This window comes from Lepidochelys olivacea, assembly GCF_965140295.1.
Source record: "Lepidochelys olivacea isolate rLepOli2 genome assembly, chromosome: 7".
In the NCBI taxonomy this organism is placed as follows: domain Eukaryota; kingdom Metazoa; phylum Chordata; order Testudines; family Cheloniidae; genus Lepidochelys; species Lepidochelys olivacea.
In genome coordinates, this window is record NC_140417.1 from 45,279,237 (window position 1) to 45,302,238 (window position 23,002).

The 23,002-nt window shown below is 47.4% G+C and overlaps 1 protein-coding gene across 6 annotated transcripts in view; it reads left to right on the top strand.

The window, feature by feature from the left end:
- Positions 1 to 23,002, top strand: part of HEMK1 (HemK methyltransferase 1, mitochondrial release factors N(5)-glutamine) — a 133,909-nt gene that overhangs the window by 16,359 nt on the left and 94,548 nt on the right. For 5 of the 6 annotated variants that reach the window (XR_014712430.1, XR_014712431.1, XM_084634271.1 and 2 more), the window contains 2 exons: positions 7,982 to 8,143; positions 15,100 to 15,164. Coding sequence is in view for 4 of the 6 variants with exons in the window: in XM_084634271.1 (XP_084490397.1) it covers positions 7,982 to 8,143; positions 15,100 to 15,164 (227 nt within the window). In the remaining 2 variants the exon portion in view is untranslated. The remainder of the gene's footprint in view (positions 1 to 7,981; positions 8,144 to 15,099; positions 15,165 to 23,002) is intronic. The other variant, XM_084634273.1, reaches the window with a different exon arrangement.

Sequence of the window (23,002 nt, forward strand, 5' to 3'; positions counted from 1 at the left end):
TCTCCCCCCCACCAACTCCAAGGATGCCCTGCTCCATTCCTTTTCCAGTCTCTTCTTAAATTCCCTCCCTGTGTCAAAGATAAACAGGGGCTGGAAATCACTGCCTCCAGAGGCTGCGAACAGCACCCCATTTGTCTGCCAAAGAGGGTCACTAAAGCAATGTACTCATGGAGCTCACGGCCTCTGAAGTTTCATAGATTCATAGATATTTAGGTCAGAAGGGACCATTATGATCATCTAGTCTGACCTCCTGCACAACGCAAGCCACAGAATTTTACTCACCACTCCTCCTACATGAACTGTAAGGCAGTGCTACTCAAAGTGGTGGTCCGCGGACCGGTGCCAGTCCGTGAGCTATCGGCTACCAGTCTGCGCACACATTGGAAAAAAAATTGCTGGTCCCCCACATCAGATAGCTTGAGAAGCACTGCTGTAAAGTAAGGACTTGTCTGCAGCACAGGAAAATTGACCAGCATAGCTATTTCTGCTATAGCTATGCCAGTCAATTTCCCCTTGTAGACAAGACCTAGGTAATGTGGGATGTATAAGCTGAAGAGTGTTATACTTGTGAGCAGTTCTCCCAGCCTGGTTCAATGGGGGTGCCAAACTTGGATCCCCACACATAGCAACCCTTTACCCTCTTCCTACATCCCCAGCCCAACATCCTATAGATGATTACACAGTGTATGGATCACAGGTATTATGTATGGATCACCATGGATGGGGCTATTATATTTGTGGATTTATCCCCACACTGCCCCTGTGAGATGAGGAATTATCATTGTCCCCACTGTACAGGTGGGAGCCTGAGGAACAAAGAAAGAACATGACTTTCTCATTCTGTGGCAGAGCTAGGAATTAACCCGTGGTCTCCTGAGTCTCAGCCTGGAGCCCTGCTGCAGCACCATCCATCCTTCGCGGGCTAACCAAAGGCAATAGAGCAAAGCTGTGCTGGACAATAGACAGCACGAAGGTGGGCCATGCCCCTGCTTGCTGGACTTAGAGTGCAGCAGATGGGCACTCCTTATGTGGGTAAGGATAGGAGCGCTGCAGATGTGGGGCAATAATCTCTGCCCCTGCCCCCCTGGGTGGGACTGGAGGAAACTGGCCGCCTCGTCTGGGGAGGGAAATTCCAAGCTTTCGTCTGGTAGTGAAACTTCCACATTAAATGCATCACTGGTCAAGTCGATCATCTCTACTCTATCCCCTTGTCACTCTTTCCCTCCTGGGGTCAGTATTCTGTCCTTGCTTCACTCCATCTGCTACACTCTAGGGTCACCATCCTCTTCTCTCCCTCCTTTCTGCAGCCTTTCCTTCTGCTGTGGATCACCTTTAGGTATCCAGCCTCTGGGAGAAATGTACAATCTCTCCTTGAAGGCTGTTAATGGCTTTGTGGGTCATGCCAAAGGGTGCCTGGGTCCCATTTCCACTGGCAAAAGGAGAGGAGGATCTCACAGTCCGTCCCCTCTCCCCCTGTTCCCTCTCCCCCTAAAGACTACTGCGTGCCAGAGCAAAGGTGCTGGTAGGGGTTATTCTTGGGATTAGATGGGGAATTTTCTTTTAAACAACCTTTCCTCACACACACTCAGTTGCATAGAAAGGAGTATAAATCCAGCAGCTCTGCCACTATCTGTGGCAATGACTCAGGTCAGCAGGATTTTGAGCGTGTGAGCTGCATGCACACTGGCTCTGACATTTATTGTAAGCAATAATTTGCATTTTAATAGCCCCGTAATTGAGCATTTCTCCATCAAGTGGATAACACACCTCTCCAGTGCCCAGTGATAAATATCTAACTGGGTCGAATTTCTAAGGTGAATTGTTAATGTGTGTCTTAGGTTTTTAATATGCAGCAGTAAAAGGAAAACAAAAAAATAGTTTGGCGGTAACCAAGCACTGTGTTGACATGATCTGCACCATCTGATTCTGACCTTTCTGTTCTTCACTTTTCCCAGCTGCCTGAGAGGGAGACACTCAGCACAAGTTTTCAGAGCTATGCCAAAAGGGAAAAAATGAACTTGGGTCTCCCATGCCCCAGGTTAGGCCACTTCTCTGTTTTGCCACAGCCGCCTTCTTGTGTGACCTCAGACAAGTCACTCAGGCCTGGCCTACACTTAAATTTAGATCAGCCAAGCGGTGTTGCTCATTTGCTTAGTTACACTGGCCTAGCCCCCAGAATAGAAACATTCTTCCATTGATCTACCTACTACCGCTTAGGACGGTGGATTACCTACATTGATGGAAAAACCATATCCATCAATATAGGAAGTATCTATGCTATGGCGCTACCGGAGTATAGCTACAACTGTGCTACTCTATCGCCCATAGTGTAGACATGGCCTCAGTCTCTCTCTGCCTCAGTTTGCTATCTTTACAATGGGGATAATAGCACTTCTCTACCTCACGGGGTGTTGTGTGGATAAATACTTTAAATAGGGATAGGTGCTCACCATACTGTAGTTAATGGGGACATACAAACATCTAAGCTAAATAGGATGACTAGATATTCAATTTTTGTAGATTTTTAAGAGCAGTATGATTATTTGGTCTAACGTACTGCATGTAGTTCCTGCAGTAGGGGGAATTACTATTCCTTTTTATGTAATTGGCACTACTGAGCCCAACAAATTGTGTCTGAACTAGAGCATATATTTTAGAAGGGCATCCAATGTAATTAGTTTAAAGACAGCAAGTGATGGAGAATTCACCATATCCTTTGATGATCTGTTCCAAAGGTTAATTACTTTGACTATTAAAATGTTTCCTGTGATTTCCAATTAGAATTTTCATAATTTCATCTTCCAGCCCTTGGATCTTGTTATGCCTTTGTCTGCTAGATTAGTGGATTGAGATGACTGAAAGGACATCTACATTCTATAGCAGTAATTAGCTCAGTAAATACTCTCAATATGAGACTATATACTATATATTGTATAATTAATATGTAAAGCCATTTTAGAAACCTCTATTTCTAATCTATATTTCTTATAGCATGCTCATCACCAAAGTATTTGAGCACTTTCCAGTATTTCCTTAAGCAACCTAAAACCTTTCACATGTTTGTTTTCTCAGCCTCTCCCAAGGGGGAGCAGCATGTGCAGTGGAGAGGGGTTTCTGATAGTGTTTAGGAGGGAAGGGGTTAGTATACATATGGCTGTATATTTATGTTAGGGAATATAAGGTCAAAGAAATGTAGCTTGTACTTGGAGTGCAAGGTGGTGAGGTTTGTGCTCAGTTTCTCTATGTCAAGTGCTGGCGTCTCTAATACTTCCATTTTAATGCTACTTCCCAGCCGGAAGCTCCAGTCTGATGATGTAGAGTAGGATCTGGGGAATGAAATTTCCATCTGAATACAAGCCTATTTACCAAGGGTTTGTCTGTTTAGGGAAATTGACTGGCACAGCTGTAGAGGAATATCCTGCTATAGCTATCCCGGTATAACTCCCATTTGTGGACACTCTATTCTGGAATTCTAGAATAAAGTCACTTTTATTCTGGAATTGTGTCCTCGGTGGGGTGTTATATTGACACAACTTTAGAGGAACAATTAGGCTACACTGCAATGCAACTGCCATCACTGGCCTCTGTCAGCTGACACGGACTCGCAGGGCTCAGGCTGTGGGGCTTTAAAATTGCAGTGTAGATATTCAGACTCGGACTGGAGTCCAAGCTCTGGACCCTCCCCACTCGTGGGGTCCTAAAGCTCGGGCTTCAGCCCGAGCCAAAACATCTCTGTTGCAATTGTACAGCCCTGTAGCCTGAGCCTAGTGAGCCTGAGTCAGCTGACATGCGTCAGCCACACATGTTTAATTGTCATGTAGGCATACCCTTATTCTGCTATAGCAATGCTGATCAATTTCCCTGTGTAGACAAACCCTTAGTCTCCTGGCTGTGTATTCACATGAGAGCTGATTTCTCCCAGGTGAGCATATTTCCCAAATTAAATACCAGGGCGCTTGCCCTGGGATGGGGTCTGTGAAGGAGAATACTGCGCCTTTGAGGGATGGTCTGGAGCCTACAGCTAGGGCAGCCTGGAGGTAATCCAGGAGGCTTTTCCCCACCTAAGGGCTGGGCTATGTAAACAGGAAGAGGAAGCAGAGCAAGAGAGAGGAGCAGAAGCCATACAGGCTTCAGGAGGGCAGTGGGGTTGTTTCTGCTCAGGCTCTAGGATATTGACCTAACTAGAGTCTTTGATTGTGAACATTAAGTTTGGGAGCATAAGCAGGGCTCTGAGGTGAGGGCTTTATGACTTGTTTATTGTAATTGTTCCTGCCTTGAAGCCTTATATAAAGATAACTTGCTTTTTTGTTAGTGTGTTGGCCTCTCCTTTTCCCAGCTCCCACCCCATCTTGGGCTGTTCAAGTGAATCTATTGACATCCCAATCAGGAGGAGTCAAGGTGGGGCACATCTGCAGCACCGGGCTGCGCCACAAGGGAGCCTGTAGGGACAGCCCATACTTTTACTTATGGTGCTTGGATATGGACTTGAAAATGCCCTGCCATCAAGGAGGGATGAGAATGCAGAGAGGTGCCTGTGCTCGCCCTGGTTGTGAGACGTCCAACCTCCCAGGCTGGGGGACAGAAAACAGTGATGACCCCAGACCTTCTGGTCCCTGGCATGGTGTGGGGGGAGGTGGTAGGTTCAGCAAGGGTAGCGATTGGACAGGCTGGCCCATCCTAAAAGCTGAAAGGGGAGGAGACATGCGGTCCTGCCAGTCAGGTGCACTGGCTGTTGCCAAGATGGGCATGTAGGTTGGGTCTGCCCCTGTGAAACCAGAGACTATCTAGATTGCTGACCAAGACAGGGCACTGAGGCACCTGGGCCAGTCTGGACTATTAAGGATATTGGGACCCAGACATCTGCAGAAACTGAACAAAGGACTGAGGGGACACAGTGTGGGGTAAGGAAGAGTGATAACCTGGGGGTAACTTGTAAATAAGTGTGGGGGAAAAGGGGCCTGTTAGAAGATGCTGCCCTCTAAGAACTTTGGACCAGGGGGCTCTCACCGAAGAAAAGATACTGAAGTTGTGGGCAAGCCTGGGGGCAAGCTTCAGGGACAGAGGTCAGCCATGGGTTTCAGATTATTTCCAACTTGCCGAGGATGCTTTGACTTATTTGTCATCCTCACAGCATGAGGGTGGTAGGATCTTGAGTAACCTGATATAGGAGCCTGAAAAAGACACAGTTAGTTACTCCAAAGGACAGCGGGGTTCCCAGACTGGGAGAACCAGGGCAAAGACTTAGAGGCAGTCAAAGGTCCCGGGAAGTGGGTGTCATTAGGGTTCAGATGGTGATATTGAAACAGTCCTAGGTGATATTGCAGTCCTAGATGCTGGGTTCTTATTGAAACTGGCCGAACAAATCTAGCTACTAGAAGACAGGCAAAAAGAGCTGGTTGCAGAGAAGGAGAGAAGCCACTTGGTTGTGGCTGTGAATCAACACACTGGAAAACAAGTATGTCATTCTTCAGAGAAAAATCTCGGTTTGCCTCCATGAAGCCCTGCAGTTAAAGAAGCAGTACCAGCATCTGCATGCGCAGATGAATGCTGAGATGATCCAAATGCAGGAGAAACTAGCAGCTCATAAATATGGCAAATGCCAGGCACTGTACAACATAGATGGTCTGATAGTGGGAACTGCTAGTATCTGGGATCAAGGAGCGCTGGACCTAGAGAAGAAGTGGTGCCGATGGAGAAGCAGAGAAACAATGAGATAGTGAACAGCCGGCTCAAGGAAATAAGTCTTCAGGTCAGCCAAGTCCAGACGGATTTGTAGGCCAAGTTGGAAGAGATACATTCCTCCAGGGACAGTGTCTTGGCTCAATCCATAAAACTGGACCAGGAATATGCCCGCCTGAGGGCAAAAGAAGAAAACAGTGAGCAACAGCATTTGTTGTTGGAGAGAGACCTGGAAGAGCTTCATGAGGAAATACTCTGGCAATACGAGATCATTGAGGCATAGGATAAGAAGGAACTACTGCTCTGTACTCACTCCCTGTGATTGTCTCCTCTTTGTCACACTGGAGTGTTCCTGTAAGCATAGCCCTTTCGTAAGTGATCAGAGACGGCCAGCATGCAAGGGCACTCTTGCTGACCAAGCTTTCTGGGTACTAACCCCTTCCGAGGACACGAGGAAGGGTGCTGCTTCACGTCTGCAGCCAGCCTCCCCAAAACCAGCTGATTCTGCTCCAAGAGAGGGGTCTTGTCTGCACAACACATGCTTTGCTGGAATAGGTATATTGGCAGAGTCCGCTAATGAAGGTGCACCTTATGCCGACAGAAGTTTTTCTGGCAGCATATTTACACCACCTCCCTGAATGACGTTAGCTAGGTTGACAGGAGCCAAGATATCAGCCAAGTTGCATCTACACTGGGGGGTTTTCCTGTTGGCTGGGGGGCAGTTTTTTCACACTGCTGACCAATGTAGTTATGCCACTTTGTAGTGTAAACCTGGCCAGAGGCATGCTAGACCCCCATACACTGCGTCCTGAGTACACCTGCATGTGATCTTACCCTGTTGCAGGAGGAATCCACAGACAAGGAGCTCCCTTTAAAAATGGGACAGTCAAACTGCCTTTCCCACAGTCAGGTCCAGGTCAGGGGAACATTGAAACAAGCCAGGCTGCTCATCAGCTACAAGCTCCAGTTCTCGCTTGGGACACAGTGTATGTGGATTTTTTCTTTAATGGGTTGAAGAGCAGCTCATGCATTGTACAAAAATGTTTGTGGAGGTTTCTTAGGAAGGCAACTGACCTCTCCCAGGTATTTCACCTGCTCGTCTTCCTTTATTGCTAGGGATAGCTTGCTGCATGGAAATAGGATCTTTGTTTCTTAAGGGCTCGTCTGCCACAGCTACTTATTTCTTCACCTGTTTGCAACATCTTAGCTGTTTCCACACCAGCTTGCTGTGATGCAACAAACTGGTCTGTGGTGTGGAATAACCAGCAAAGGCAGATGAACCAAGCAGTTTTGCTTGAGGCCTCCTGTGCTCTCTAATCCACTTTAGGCCTGATTTCCAGAGCAGGGTGTGGGAAAATGCTGGGATGTCCATGCAAATAGGGTTCACTCTGCAGGCAGCTCAGTGCTGGCTCCTGAGAAAAATCTAGCATTTTACATAAAGGACTTTGACCTTCCCACCAGTCACTCATTGTTACTTTATGGTGTGACAGGGTCTGGCCAGATGGTCGAGCAACCAATAAGCGCAAGACCCACCAAGGTAGAGGAGGAACTTTGTCACACTGGATTGACATAAAATGCTGCTAGTTAGAATGGGAGGCCTGTAATTTACCCTGGAGCATCTTTCTGCTCATATACCTGTTGGCAAAATCCATACAGTTCTTTGTTGTGGGTTTTTATATGTGATTCACAATAAAGATCCTAGTGCTGACTTGTCAAAATAAAATAAAAATCCATGCTAACAACCAGCCATTCCTGAGTGTGACCCTGCAATAACAAACCAGCATTTGTAGTTGTGCAATGCAAGCCAAAACAGGAAGCCTACTTGATTGGGCCATTTACTGTATTTCTTGTCGATTTGCTGGTTGGCTTAGTGCTTTAGGGGTTGGTCTTAAGGGATTTCAAACCATGAGTAAAGTTTTGGACAAGGCTAGGCTAAGACTGGTGAGTAGTGAGGCTTTCAGAGATAAAAGTTAATGATTGTGGCAAAAGAAATGGGGGACAGGCAATGTGTGTGTGTTCCTGTTGCTTATTCTTTTCAAATGTCCTAAAAGATATCAAAGGATCTGTAGGGCACCTGCAGATTTGGTTACAGTCAAAGCACTATGTGGAGCTGAAGTTGTTTCTGGGATCTCAGTCCTGCTGCTGGCATGTGTTGCTTTTTTTAAAATACAAAGATGCATTTGATTTGTTTGCAAAGGTGAGAAATGGGGCTCTATCACCCTCCTTTTCCCCAGCTCTTGGGTGTTAGTTTGAGTCATCATCAGACTCCCACAGAAACAGCTCACTTTTCCTTTTCTGCTAGGATCTTGTCTCCTTGGTGTTGGAAGAAGAAATCCAGAGGAACGGGAGCCCTGCAGTTAATGTGGGTCACCAGTGCCCCACTGTTGTCTCTCACCCAGTGATCCTGGAAATCGGCTGTGGCTCAGGGGCCATTGCACTGAGTTTACTGAGCAAACTGCCCACGGTGGGTGAGCTTTTCATCCTTTGTATTATGGTAGCACTGAGTCCCATTGCACCAGGTGTTGTACTGACAAGTAGCAAAAAGATGGTCCCTGCCCCCAAAGAGCTGACAGTCTAGGTATAAGACAAGAGACAACAGGTGGATACAGACAGACAAAAGAGCACAAGGAAAGAATAAGGCATTTATGAGCAATGCGATGAGCAGTAGTCACAGTTCACCAGCTACCTGATCACTGCCAAGAGCCCATTTTGGTGCCTGTCCCTTCCCCAGTAACATAATTCCTCACCGGTCAAGGAGAAAACAAAGTCACGGAAAGGACTGGGATCTATAAGTGACTAAAGCCCCCTTCAGTCTCAGGTTATCAATCACTTGGGATATATCCCACCCCAACCCAGACCACAGTGGATAATCCCTGCTCAGTGCTCCAGGAGGGAAAGAATGACCCCACCCACATGCTGTGGAGAGAAAAAGGCCTTCCCTTGCTCCAGATCTGGTCATCAGTTCATCCCTCAGACTCATCCAGGCTGATTATCATCCTTGAAGAAGAATCAGTGGTATGCCGTTTATGTATGCAAGGCACACTTTGCATGCTGACCAACAGTGTGTTGTCCAACTGGTGGCCCGTGGGCCGCATCCGGTCCGCAGAATAACTCCATCCAGCTCTCATGATGGAGGACACCATTTGGTAGAACAAAATCGTGTCCTCCTGTAACGGTGCAAGACTCACCCCTGCGGTGCCTCCTGCTGGTCTCTCAGGGAATTAGCTCTTCCAGCCTTCAGAGTGCCCTCTGCAGGCCGGTGTCCCTCTTGCTGCTGGCCCCTGTGTCCCTCCTGGACCCCGGTGTCCTTTTTACCCAGGGTGCTGCCCGCTGGCAGTACCCCCACAGTCCCTGGGTCTCCCTTCCCCGGGGATCCCTCACTCACTATCCCCACCTCGCCTCAGTCTTTGGCTACTGCCAGTGACCACTGAGCCCCTGCACACTGGGGCGGACTGCAGTGTATAAACCAATCATCACAGGCAAGGGGGTTTTGGACCTGCTGCCTCTGCCTACCTTTGGGCTGCCCCCTGCAATCCCAGTACCTACCCTAGGCCGTCTGCCAAGCCTACAGCCAGGGGCTTTTCTAGTCCGGAGTCTCCCAGCTCCTCTGGCCTTCCCCAGCCCTGCTTCACCTCAGATACCCTGGTACACTCCCCAGCAGCCAGGCCGATCTCCCTCCACAGCTAGAGGAGACTCTGTCTGCTCTTGGCCCACTGCCCTCTTATAAGGGACAGCTGAGCCCTGATTGGGGCATGGCCACAGGTGAGCCTGCTTCCCCAATCAGCCTGGGAACTGCTTGCTCCTAGCCACAGCCCTCTCCTGATTGTTTTAAGCCCTTCAAGGCCGGAGCGGGTGACCACCCCACTACACCTCCAAACAGCATCACCTTGGCCCATATGGTACATGCGAGGTCACGTGGCATGGATGACACTATTTTGGATGCCTAAGGTGTGCCAGTGAGTTGTTGCATGCCTTAATAAAACTGTCCTGGCACGCCACTGAGAAGAAGCATCGAGGGTTAGTTTGTAAGGTCTATGGAAGGTCATTCCTGTAGCTCAAGTCCCTTTGCCCGGTGACCTGTTGGGCTGATGTTTAGTTTTCACTAGGCCAAATTATAAATTGCTCTGGTTTCCCTACTCAAGCACCACGCTGCTCTCCTTGCCTTTCAGACATAAATGACTGTGTCAGTCTGTCCTTGTATGTTACGTCAGCCCTTCCCCAAATGGCCAACATACATGAGCCTTGAGTGAATACACCAGCTTAGATCTGTGCAGGCTTACGCACCACACAACCATACTAATGTCTATGACATGTACATCAAGACAGAATTTGGCCCTAAAGTGCTGCATTAAGATAAAGAACTAGCAACTTGTCATGTATGGTTATATCAAGGATAGAGCTCTCCGCAGAACAGTCTGTGTACCCCAGGTCACCTGTCCCAGCATACAGTGTATCTCCTTTTAAATCTGGAGTGGATTCCTTAGGGCATGGATTCTTTCTGCATCAGACATGAGGAACCTATGAAGCTCTTCCCTCTCTACTCCTCACTCTCTGTTCTGCTGGGCTGCTCTGTCCCAGTTTACCAGTTGATACTGTCAAGCTGTCTGGAGTGGCTCACAAACATGGGTGCCAGCCTCAAGGCAGCCTTACAAATTGGAGCACAAATCCCAAACTGGTTACATGTTGTATAATTAGATTTTGCCAACAGAATATCAACTGTGAACTCCTAAAGCACTAGAACAGCCTTATTCTGGAGTCACAGACTGTCCCCTTGGGCACTTTTGCCTCCCAGACAAGTCTGCCGTTGTGACAGATGGTCTCTTACACCAAAAATCATAATAATATTCAGGTTACTTCTTGTCCCAGACACTTACCCCAGGTTAATTGTACCTTAGAACTCTCCCCAAAGACAGTGCTTGTAGCCAGTCCTGTGATAAACTAACTAAAGATTTATTAACTAGGAAAAATAAATGAGTTATTTACAAGATTAAAGCAGGTAAACACACACTTGAGTTACAGTCTTAGGTTTCGAAAGGCAATAGAAGCTGCTGTAATTTGCAAGCTCTAGATGTCCTTTAGGGCTAACCCAAACTAAACAGCTGGGGATCCCTTGCTTATGCTTAGAAGTCTTGCCTCCTCACTGAAGTTCAAACAGCATAGGGACACAGAGCCTTCTGATCAGAGATTTTTATTCCCTTTCCCAGATTTCAAACTGTTATGGGATGAGGGTTTGTGCATGTCCCCTCTTCCTGGGTGTCGGGGAGAGCAATCAGGAAAGTCTTTTTGTCTGCGGACGTTCCACAGTGGTTCATCTGGTGTCTATAGGCCTTCTTTTGTTGGGTAGGAGATCTCACCTCTTGTGGTAAACTGGTATCTCACACTTGGTAATGCTTCTCTCCTGACAGTGGGGGTTTCCAGTTTCATAGCAAACACTTAACTATTACCATCTCCCAATAATAGCTATTATAAGTGAGATTAATGCAGGCAGCAAGTCATAAGCATTTTATTAAGTCCAAACACTCAATACATTTATAAAAACTTAACATCTGTTTTAACAATGCTAACACACAGGTGAGCCAGATTGGTTTCCAGTTATGCATTTGTCAATATTCAGTGTGGCCTAGGGGCCTTGGCATGAGCTGGCACCTGGCCTGCCAGAATCACAGATATATTTAGGACTAGGTCGTTAGCTGATGCAAATCAGTGTAGCTCCTCTGACTCCATCTGATTCACACCAGCAGAAGGTCTGGCCCTAAGACTTTTTATTAAGGTAAAATGCTGGCAATGGTAATGAAAATATTCAGTCATGCTGAAGGCCTAGCTACAAGCGCAGGGCCGGCCCACAACGTTTTGGCACCTGAGGCGGTGAGCTCAAATGACGCCCCCATGCCCCCTCGCTTGGGCCAAAACTTTGAAAGGTCTCAATTCTGCCTTCTTCCTGTTCTACTCCTCTCATGGTACTGCTCTGCTACCTACCCCAATAAAGGAGCACTAATAACTTTAAATGCCTTGTTCAAAAATGTTAAGGAACACTTAACTTTCAAACCCCTGAACAGCAAATGTAACTTTTCTTGTCTGCATAGTAAACACTGGCATTGAATAATCAAAGTGGTGCTTTCCGTGCCTTCTTGGTTGCAAAGTTTTGAACTGCTTCCTGAAGGTCCACAGTCTGGGCCAGCTCATGCTCTACTGAGATGGTTGCAAGGTTGACCAGCCTCTCCTGTGTCATTGTGGAGCGTAGATGTGTTTTTATTAACTTCAGCTTGGAGAAGTTGCGTTCTCCACTGGCAACTGTTACAGGAAGTGTTAGAAGTATGCGCAGAGCAACAAAAGCATTTGGAAAGAGGGTGGTAATCTTATTTGTGCACATATATTCCAGAACAGCCTTTGGAGTTGATCCTGCTGAAATGTATCTTGAAAGGACTTTCAGTTCATCACTTAAATCACTCGCGTCAATATTGTGCATGTCATCATGTGTCAACACTGTCTCTAGTGCCCTGCATTGCTTGTGTAGGTTTTCTTCAGGTATAGTGAGGAGTTATGGAATAAGCATACAGCATCCCAAATATACTGCTTTGTTCCTTGAGCTGCATGAAACGTTCTTCAACTGACTGTATTGCACAATCTAGCAGCTGGTTAAAGAATTCAACTTTGAATTGTTGTTTGGGGTCTCTTATGGGATTATTTCGTGCCTTGTAATCAAAATGTCGTCTTCTTCGGTGACTCGTGTATTCTTGAATGGATGGGAAAATAGCTTCAGTGTCAAGTTCCTCTGCCAACTTCTGTGCACTCTTCAGAACGTTTTGAAATCCCTTATCTGACTGGTAAGACTGTAGGTATGACTTTGCTTTGTCCAGTTGTTCATCGCTCCAGATATATCAAGGTCAATACCTTGGAGTCTCTTGCTTACAACATTTATTTCAAACAGTAAGTCATGCCACAACACTAAGCCACTCAGGAATTTGACGTTATGTATGTTTCTGGTGATTCCGTTTTCCTCTGCCACTGTTCTCCCACAAACAGTTCCTGTCATAGCATTTTCCTCCATAATGTCAACTATGGCATCAGCTATCTTCCCTATTTGGTGTTTGATAGGCTTTATTGCCTCCACTCGACTTTCCCATCGTGTGGCACTCAGTGGTTACAGTGTCAGAGAGGATGTTCCCAGATGTTGCTTCAAAATTTGCAATTGATGAGTTGATGCAGAGAAAAATACATAGATGTTTTGAATTACATTAAAAAATTCAGCAGCCGCGCTAGAAGCTGATGCTGCATCACTGACCACCAAGTTCAATGAATGAGAACTGCATGGGACAAAAAAAGCTCGAGGGTTTAACTCTCTGATCCGTGTCTGCACTCCTCTGTTCTTTCCTCTCATGTTGGCACCACTATCGTAGCCCTGACCTCTCATGTCAGCTATCGCAATTCCCGTGTCTTCCAGCTTTTTAAGAAGCACATTTGTCATACCAGCCCCTTTAGTATCATCAATGTCAATAAATTCTAGAAAATACTCTCTGACAGTCACCATTGCAGGGACTAGGTTCTGTTGTTGTTACAAAACGCACCATTAAAGTCATTCGTTCCATATGGCTGATGTCAGGTGTGCAGTCCAGAATAACAGCGTATTATCTTGCTGACTTCAGATCTGCTACAATCTTCTGTTCGACTTTTGTTGCCAGTAACTGTATGATCTCATTTTGAATTGTTTTTCCATGGTAATGGTGTGTGTACATTTCTTGGGTGGTGACTCTTCTTAGATGCTCCTGGAATACAGCATCAAACTCAGCCATCAGCTCCACAATTTTAAGGAAGTTTCCCTAGTTTGGCACATACAGCTGATCTGAAGTGCCAGGCCGTGCTAGGTTTTGAGTTGCAAGCATTCTCACAAGGGCAATGAGCCTTTTCAGAACATGTTGCCAGAAAAGAGACTCTGATGCAATCTTCTCTTGATGCTGATCATCTATGGTGGCCTTTAACCTTAGTCTCATCTCAAGCTCTTTCCACCTATGGAATGCTCTCTGGTGATTTGCTGCCTTCTTGTGGCATGCCAGATTTCTATCCAGATTTTTCCAGTCCTTTGTTCCTGTCAAACCCAATGTGGCTGGAACGTTAGACTGGAAGAGTTTGCAACAAAAACAGTATGCAACATTCTGGGTTTTTGAATACATAAGCCATGGCCTCTCCACTTTGTCACCATTGGGGATTCCACGCCAGTAATGTGTTGGATGGAAACTTCTATTTTCATTGTCTTTGGAGAACATGAAGTTTTTCACTTGCTGTGGCCCATGCAGTACAAGGAAGTCCCTCACGCTACTGCTCAAGTGGGTCCACAGTCCTGGATCATCTAGACTTAAGGAACTAAACTCAGCAGCAGCTGTTGCTTGCACCTCCACCACAGTCTTCTCTGATCTACACTTTTCTTCAGGAATGTGCATGGTTACATCCATTTGAGATGAAGATATGGATGCTGCAGTAAGCTGCCAGGTCACCTGCACTCTGACTAACTGGAAGATCAGGCATCTCCTCACCACTCACATCCTCACTGGGGCCAGAAGGCTCACCGTGAACATTTGTGTCTATGTATCTCAGGAGAGCTCCTTCCTGCTTCGATAGAAAAGCTTCCTTTGCTTTCTTTCTTTTTCTGAATGCTGCCCCAGAGGGGCGTTTTCTTCTTTCACTGATGACTGCTGTTCTGTGCCGGCTATATTGGCTCTCAACACTCAATTGAAGGGGACAAATAAGCAGGCTGGTAGCCAGGCCTGAGTGAGGGAGGATATCAGCGTCTTAAGGGCTCCTACTACTTCAGTTGACTGCCTGTTCTCCTCCAGTGGGTTCAGGGAAGTAGCAGAAACAGGAAGCTCCCTGAGAAGCTGGTGTTAATCAGTCCAGGCTCCTGTGGGTGCTAGAGAGGTACATAACAGGCTCCTCCTCTTCTCTCTCCCTGCCGCTCCTGCTGCTTTCTGTTATTCCCTCTCACCTTTTCTCCTGCCTGCCTGTTATGTTTCTTGTGCCCTCCTTCCTCCAGCACAGCACTCCACCATCTCTGTGCATCTAGAGCAGAGAGAATACATATGCACCAGCAGCAGACACAATATTCTACACTCTGGGTCCTAGTGGCCCCCACCCCCACCCCCACACAGTCTGCCACCTGAGGCGGCTGCCTCAGTTCGCCTCATGGTAAGGTCAGCCCTGTGTGACTACACAACCCCAAAGTATCCTGCTTCCGTGGAAGTCCTAAGATGGATTCTTCAGGGGCTATATCTGATTTTGGTGTTAGAAAGACAGAGAGACCTTTTCCAAGACATTATATTGGCATCATCTGTCTCATTTGCCCCTTTTGCCACAGTCTGTATGTCCAGTCATCAGCTAACAGCAGTAATGTTGGTGATATAATGTGTATTTTGTTTCCTTCTGTACCAGAGCCGGGTGATAGCTGTGGATAAAGAGGAAGCTGCTGTGAATCTCACCAGAGAGAATGCTCAGAGGTAGGAACATATGCATTGCTCATTTTTTCTCTCTGTGAGTGCCCATTGCTTCCTAGGATCCCTCACACTGATCCCCTGAGACAAGTGAATAGCCACCAAAGTCCTGGCTTATGATTCTCAAATATGCCCAGTGTCTCAGCCACAGGCTGGATATCATGTTCATCACCATCAGGTGCCAGGGTGCGTTAAACGCTTTGAACCTCTGGAAAATCCAGAGAAAATTAGAAATTTTTGGAACAAATTTTCCCTGAATTTTTATTTTGGTTAAAAAAACCCTTTTTCTGACCTGTGAATCCCCTTTGCCAGACCACCAGCTGGGAAGGAAATGGCATAATAGCGATGTTTTGTACTTACGTTGCACCTTTCTTGCAAGGAGACCAAAGTACTTTGGGTCAGTAGACTTGTCCCTGTTTTGTTAATGGGAAAACTGAGACGGTATCAAGTGGAGTGCCCCAAGGGTCGGTCCTGGGGCCGGTTTTATTCAATATCTTCATAAATGATCTGGAGGATGGTGTGGATTGCACTCTCAGCAAATTTGCGGATGATACTAAACTGGGAGGAGTGGTAGATACGCTGGAGGGGAGGGATAGGATACAGAAGGACCTAGACCAATTGGAAGATTGGGCCAAAAGGAATCTGATGAGGTTCAATAAGGATAAGTGCAGGGTCCTGCACTTAGGACGGAAGAACCCAATGCACAGCTACAGACTAGGGACCGAATGGCTAGGCAGCAGTTCTGCGGAAAAGGACCTAGGGGTGACAGTGGACGAGAAGCTGGATATGAGTCAGCAGTGTGCCCTTGTTGCCAAGAAGGCCAATGGCATTTTGGGATGTATAAGTAGGGGCATAGCGAGCAGATCGAGGGACGTGATCGTTCCCCTCTATTCGACATTGGTGAGGCCTCATCTGGAGTACTGTGTCCAGTTTTGGGCCCCACACTTCAAGAAGGATGTGGATAAATTGGAGAGAGTCCAGCGAAGGGCAACAAAAATGATTAGGGGACTGGAACACATGAGTTATGAGGAGAGGCTGAGGGAGCTGGGATTGTTTAGCCTGCAGAAGAGAAGAATGAGGGGGGATTTGATAGCTGCTTTCAACTACCTGAAAGGGGGTTCCAAAGAGGATGGCTCTAGACTGTTCTCAATGGTAGCAGATGACAGAACGAGGAGTAATGGTCTCAAGTTGCAGTGGGGGAGGTTTAGATTGGATATTAGGAAAAACTTTTTCACTAAGAGGGTGGTGAAACACTGGAATGTGTTACCTAGGGAGGTGGTAGAATCTCCTTCCTTAGAGGTTTTTAAGGTCAGGCTTGACAAAGCCCTGGCTGGGATGATTTAACTGGGAATTGGTCCTGCTTTGAGCAGGGGGTTGGACTAGATGACCTTCTGGGGTCCCTTCCAACCCTGATATTCTATGATTCTATGACCTAGTGAGACCAGACTCTGGTCCATGCCACAGGCTATTACCAGTGCCTTGAGAGTGACCCTTTTAGTGTTCTGGGCCCCAAGGACCCACACAATTCCACAGGGCAGGGCTGCAGCCTCTGAGACACTGAAACTGGGTCTTCAGGCACCAGAGAACCCTTTCTCCTTCTGTGGCTCCCTGCAGCAAGTCTAGCCAAGCAGGACTCCTGCAGGAGGCGTGTACTGTAACCATTCAGGGCTGTCTGTGAGGATTTGCAGTGACACCAGGCAGCCTTTTCTAAAACAGCACAGGGTTTATTAGTTGACTGGAACACAGCAACGGCTAGTCCTGAGGTGAGTGTAGAGAATCTCGGGTTAAGACATGGTCCATACTGGCCAAGCCAGTCAGCCAGCCAAGCTGCCATGGACTCCATTTCAGGCTCTCTGTCAGTCCTTAGAGAGAGCTGCAGAGTCCCTCCAAGAATCCAAACTTATCCCATTCCTGCTGACCCATGCTGAGTTCATATGTTCCTGGGACAATGTCAGTCGTTCGGTTCGGTGCAGCTTCCTTTGTCTTTCTGGAGGCTTCATTGATATGGGTCACTTACAGCCAGTCCTCTAACAATCCATTCATTCCACCCCAGACAATGAAGTGACACAGCACCTCATGTCCCCCGCTCTGCCCCAAAAGCCACATTCTAACCCTTTTTGCAACCATTGGGTAGCAATGTAAAGTACATGGGGAAACTGAGGCACACAAAGGCATAATAAAAATATTACAGAAAATTGGCACTTGGTCACATTATGTCAGAAAGTGAGTCATTGACAAAGCCAATAGCAGAATCCAGAATGCCTGGCTCCTTCTGCCTCACTACACCATATTGACTCCTGTCAGGGTTCCTTCCCCACTCTGAACTCTAGGGTACAGATGTGGGGACCCGCATGAAAGATCCCTTAAGCTTATTCTTACCAGCTTAGGTTAAAAACTTCCCCAGGGTACAAACTTTGCCTTGTCCTTGAACAGTATGCTGCCACCACCAAGCGTTTTAAACAAAGAACAGGGAAAGAGACCACTTGGAGACGTCTTTCCCACAAAATATCCCCCCAAGCCCTACACACCCTCTTTCCTGGGGAGGCTTGAGAATAATATCCTAACCAATTTGTTACAAAATCATCAAAGACCCAAACCCCTGGATCTTGGAACAATGGAAAAATCAGTCAGGTTCTTAAAAGAAGGATTTTATTTAAAAAAAAAAAAAAAAAAGAAAGGTAAAAATCATCTCTGTAAAATCAGGATGGAAAATACTTTACAGGGTATTCAGATTCAAAACACAGAGGATCCCCCTCTGGGCAAAACCTTAAAATTACAGAAAACAGGAATAAACTTCCCTCTTAACACAGAGAAAATTCACATAAAACAAAAGATAAACTAATCCGCCTTGCCTGGCTTACCTATACTGATTGCAATATTGGAGACTTGGACTAGGATGGGTTGGAGAAGATGGATTTCTGTCTGGCCTCTCTAAGTCCCAAGAGAGAACAACCACGTAAACAAAGAGCACAAACAAAAAAGCCTTCCACCCCCTACCCCCCGCCCCCTCCCCAAAGATTTGAAAATATCTTGTCCCTTTATTGGTCCTTTGGGTCAGGTGCTAGCCAGGTTAGTTGAGCTTCTTAACCCTTTACAGGTAACAGGATGTTGCCTCTGGCCAGGAGGGATTTTATAGCACTGAATACAGAAAGGTGGTTACCCTTCCCTTTATATTTATGACAACTCCCTTTTCAGGCCTTGCTTCTTTTCTTACGTCTAGATTTTATCTTGCTCCTCAGGCAGTACCTAGACTTCTGGGTGTGCTGGTGTGGTGTCCCACAGGATCTTTCTTCCTTTCTGGGCTGTCGCTATCACTGACTTGTAACCAAATGAACTACAATCCACAGCAGCCACCTGTGCTGTGGCTCAGTTTTAAGGGCTTCAGAATCAGCTCTACTCTGCAGCTGTCTAATGCCACAATGCACTCTGCCATAACTGTCACTTGACAGTGAAATCATGGCCAGGACAGTGCTGGTGTCAGAATTACACCATCTCATTTACCCGTCAGCTCCCTGTGCCAACTCTGCTCTCTGTTACACCAGTGGAAATCCAGCATGGCTCCATGTGAGTTAATACGAGTTGTAACTGACACCAGAATCTGGCTTCCTTCCGTGTCTCTGCATCCTGGGACCTATCTTGTGCTGCTCCTGCAGGAAGAGGAGGACAGGTGGCTTGATCATACTCGTCCATCCCCAGGATTCTGGGCTGCTCTAGGGGCTGAAATGGCCACTGGTGTAGATTAGAGCAGCCTCAAAGGTGCTCTAATTTACAGCAGCTTCCTGAGAATTCCCAGAGGCCTGTTCTACAGTCTGGAGCAGTCCCAAATCTTCGTAGTGGTGTGCACTGTGGCGATTCCCCTTTCTATCCTCTATGTGCTCCCTGTCCCACCCACCCGTCCTGCCCCTACACACTGTTTGCGCAAAGACTTACAAAGCGGGGGGAGGGGTGCAACATAGGGCTGCTTAAGTGGCCCTGTGCAATGGGGAATTCTGCCCCAGCTCCTTGCAATACAGTTTGGCCCTTACATGCTGATAGAGTTAGTATAGAGCACAGGACTGAGTCTGTCCTGCTACATCCATCACACTGTTTCTTCCCCACTGCCAATGTGTGCTGGTCTTACAGCACCCTCTGTGCTTGCTCCCTTAGGGAGCACAAGGTGGGGTCTAGGAATGGAACAGGACTCTTTCTCGCCCCGTGGAGCATGAGGCCCCCTATGTGTCCCAAATACACTAGTGCATTGGATAGAAAAGTTGGTGAGGAAAATCCTGGATGCTGTACTCCCTTGACTGGGTTTTAGTCTGCTACGTGAGTTATTCTGCATGGAGGGAGAGTGTGTACTGGGAGGAGCTGGATGGTTTTTGAAAAGCTGCTTCTAATTCAGTGTATAAATACAGTGTAGGGAAATGGGAAGCGTTTTTGGAATCCTCACAGAATGCTCTCAGTAACATGCTGACCTGGATGTCACCTCTTGCCTGGGTCTCATTCCTCCAGCAAACCCTGAGAAATCCTGTGGCTTTGCAAAGAAGTGATCATCTGGTGTTCAGAAGAGAAAGGTGATTTTGTGATTAAGGCAGACAGCCAGGGGGCATCAGGACTGCTGGGTTCTATTCCTTACTGCCACTGTCTCAGGCCACGTCTACACTATAGGAGCGCTTTTCCAGGGATAGCCGTACCAGTATACTATACCCACAAAGCGCTCCTAGTGTGGACGCAGCTTAACCTGGCAAAGCTGTGCTTTTGCTGGTATAGCTTATTTTCCAGCACCACCATCCAACCCCCCAAACAAAATAAGCTAGACTGGTAAAATCAGTTTTTCTGGTATAACTACATCTACACTTGCTCTTTTGCTAGCCCAGCTCTGTCAGTCAGGGATCCCATCTCACCCCCCTGACAGACAGAGCTAAGCTGGCAGAAATCTGTAGGGTAGACCTGGCCTCACTGTGCAACCTGGAGCTTGTCACTTCATTGCACTGTGCCTCAGTGGCCCCATTTGTGAAATGGGATTACTGCCAACGTAGCAGGTTAATTTAATCATAGCTTTCCCATGCCTGGACCCACTGTGCTCCACCCCAGCAGCACCAAGGGGATTTACAGTGGTTATGAGGGCTACAGGTAAGAGTTCCCCTAGTTAAGAGGAATCCTCATCTGGCCCCTGCCCCCTAGGATGTGGGACATTATGGAGCAGATTTGGAGTGGGTATGGCAGGACTGTGACAGGGTGGGACTAGAGCATAATGCCCTTCACATCCCCTGGCAGCCCCAAGGCTTGCCCCTCTGACTTGCAGCAGCTAAGGGGGTGGTCTGGCCTCTGGCAGCCTTGAGGATCAGAGGGTTCAGAAATATGTCGGAAAGTCACCTGGGCCTCTCAGGGCCATGTGCTTACTGTCTTGTTCTTCACCAGCAAGAGAGAAGTGCCCACATCTCCTGAGTCCCTAGGGAATCTAAGTAGTGCAGAGAGTTCAGTGAGGTACAGTTCAAGCTGAGAGGCACCGCTACGGCTGTGTGTTCTCTTAGAGATGCCAGGGGTGGAGGGAGAGCCCATGTAAGGATATTGTACCTGAGAAGCCCTAAAGCCTCTTTCTGTAGCATTGCACCGTAATGGACCTAATCCTAAATAAGTCCCACCCTTTTAGTATGTGTTCTGCCTGGTGAATCAGCTGCATTGTGATGCTTTCGTTTTCACTCCCTGCCTCACATGAGCACATGATATTATCATGTCACCATGACACTGCATGTTAGATGCAAACACCTAAATGTCACTGTGGCGTTAGAGCCAAATACATTCACATTTCACAACTCTTGCAAGGGCCAGGTTTTCAAAGCAGGGTAGAAGAGGCATGTAGAAAAACGTGCGCGTGCCCCTCGCACTCACAGAACCCCATTTTTGCATGTCTGAAGCCAGCAATTGAGGGTTGTTGGGGGTTTTTTGTTTGTTTTTTGCAGGTGTGGTGGGTTCGCACGTAGGAGATTTTGCAGGCATAATTAATGTACAGATGAGGTGGGGTGGCGAGTGCACTAGGTGAATATGTATGTGTATGCATTGTGACAGGGTCGGGCCAGATGGCTATAGGAGAGTGATAGAAAGCAGCTGTATTAGCCCCAGATTAAGCAGGTCCCTTTTCCCTGGGTGAGGTAACAGGGGCGGTTCCAGAACAATCAAGAGGCTGCTAGAATCCATTAAGACAGGCAAGCTAATCAGGTCACCTGGTTTAAAAAGGACCTCACTTCAGTCAGTGAGGGGCATGCAAGGAACAGAGAGTGAGAGGGAGTGCTGCTGGAGGACTGAGGAGTACAAACACTACCTGGCATCAGGAGGAAGGTCCTGTGGTGAGGATAAAGAAGGTGTTGGGAGGAGGCCATGGGGAAGTAGCCCAGGGAGTTGTAGCTGTCACACAGGTGTTACACGAAACACTGTAGACAGCTGCAATCCACACAGCCCTGGGCTGGCACCCGGAGTAGAGGGCGGGCCTGGGTTCCCCCTGTCCCCCTAACTCCCTATTGGATACAGGAGGAGTTGATCTGGACTGTGGGTCCCACCAGAGGGGAAGGTCCCTGGCCTGTCCCCTGACCCACTAGGTGGATCAGCAGAGACTACGGGGATTGTTCTCCTTCCTTTTCCCCATGCTGGCCAGTGATGAGGTTAGCTGAGTGAATGACAGGTTTGAGCCACTAGCAAAAGTGGCCAAACTGAGGGCTGCCATGAATCTCTGAAGCAAGCAAATCCGCCAATAAGTGCAGGACCCACCAAGGCAGAGGAGGAACTTTGTCACAGCATGCAAAAGGAGAGGATGAGGGTATAAAGGTGTCACGGATCCACAGGATTGTTGCTACAGCCTCAGCTTTGCAACAGTCTCTAGGAGGAACCCCTTCAATGTGCCAGACTCCCAAGGGGTCTCACCCTTTCTCCAGAATAGGCCATGCAGCCTCACCACCTCCTGGACTGAACCTCTGGGGCTTCAATGCTCCTGCTTCACACCATGAGCTCTGTTCGGAGAGGTTTCAGAGTAACAGCCGTGTTAGTCTCTATTCGCAAAAAGAAAAGGAGTACTTGTGGCACCTTAGAGACTAACCAATTTATTTGAGCATAAGCTTTCGTGAGCTACAGCTCACTTCATCGGATGCATACTGTGGAAAATACAGAAGATGTTTTTATACACACAAACCATAAAAAAATGGGTGTTTATTACTACAAAAGGTTTTCTCTCCCCCCACCCCACTGTTCAGAGAGTCCAACTGAAGTAGACTCCTGGTAGAGACATAAATATTTTGGGGATTAACGCACGTCGCCAAGTATTTACAGCACCACTCAGGCAGCGTTATCAGAACAGTAGAGTTTATTAGTCAGCTGGAACACAGCACAGGAAGTCCTTATTTTAGCATAGAGAATTGAAGGTTAACATATAGTCTAGTCTGGTTAGCCAAAGCCCGGCCAAGCTGGAGTGAAAGTGAACCCCATGTTCAGGCTCTGTCTGCCTCAAGCTGTCTGACCTCCTTGGTCAGTTCCCAGGTGAGAGCGCTGACTCCTTCCAGAGCCAACTCTTATCCCCCACCTCACACCTTCCCAGTCCTTTGTTCTCAAGCTGGGGTCCCTCCTTAGCTTCCCTGCTGAGAAGTGGGGAAATGCATCTACCTCTGTGTCATTTTAACTGGAGTCAGCCTTGGCCAGTCCTTTGTAATGACCCATTCAGGCTCAGACAGCTAGGCAGCACACACACTTGTGTCTCCAAACCAACAGTCCTTTCCCCCGCCACTGTGTAAAAGTACAACATATAGGGGAAACTGAGGCATGCATAGGGGTCACACAAATATTACAAAAAAATCCCACTTTATCACAAAAGGATATGC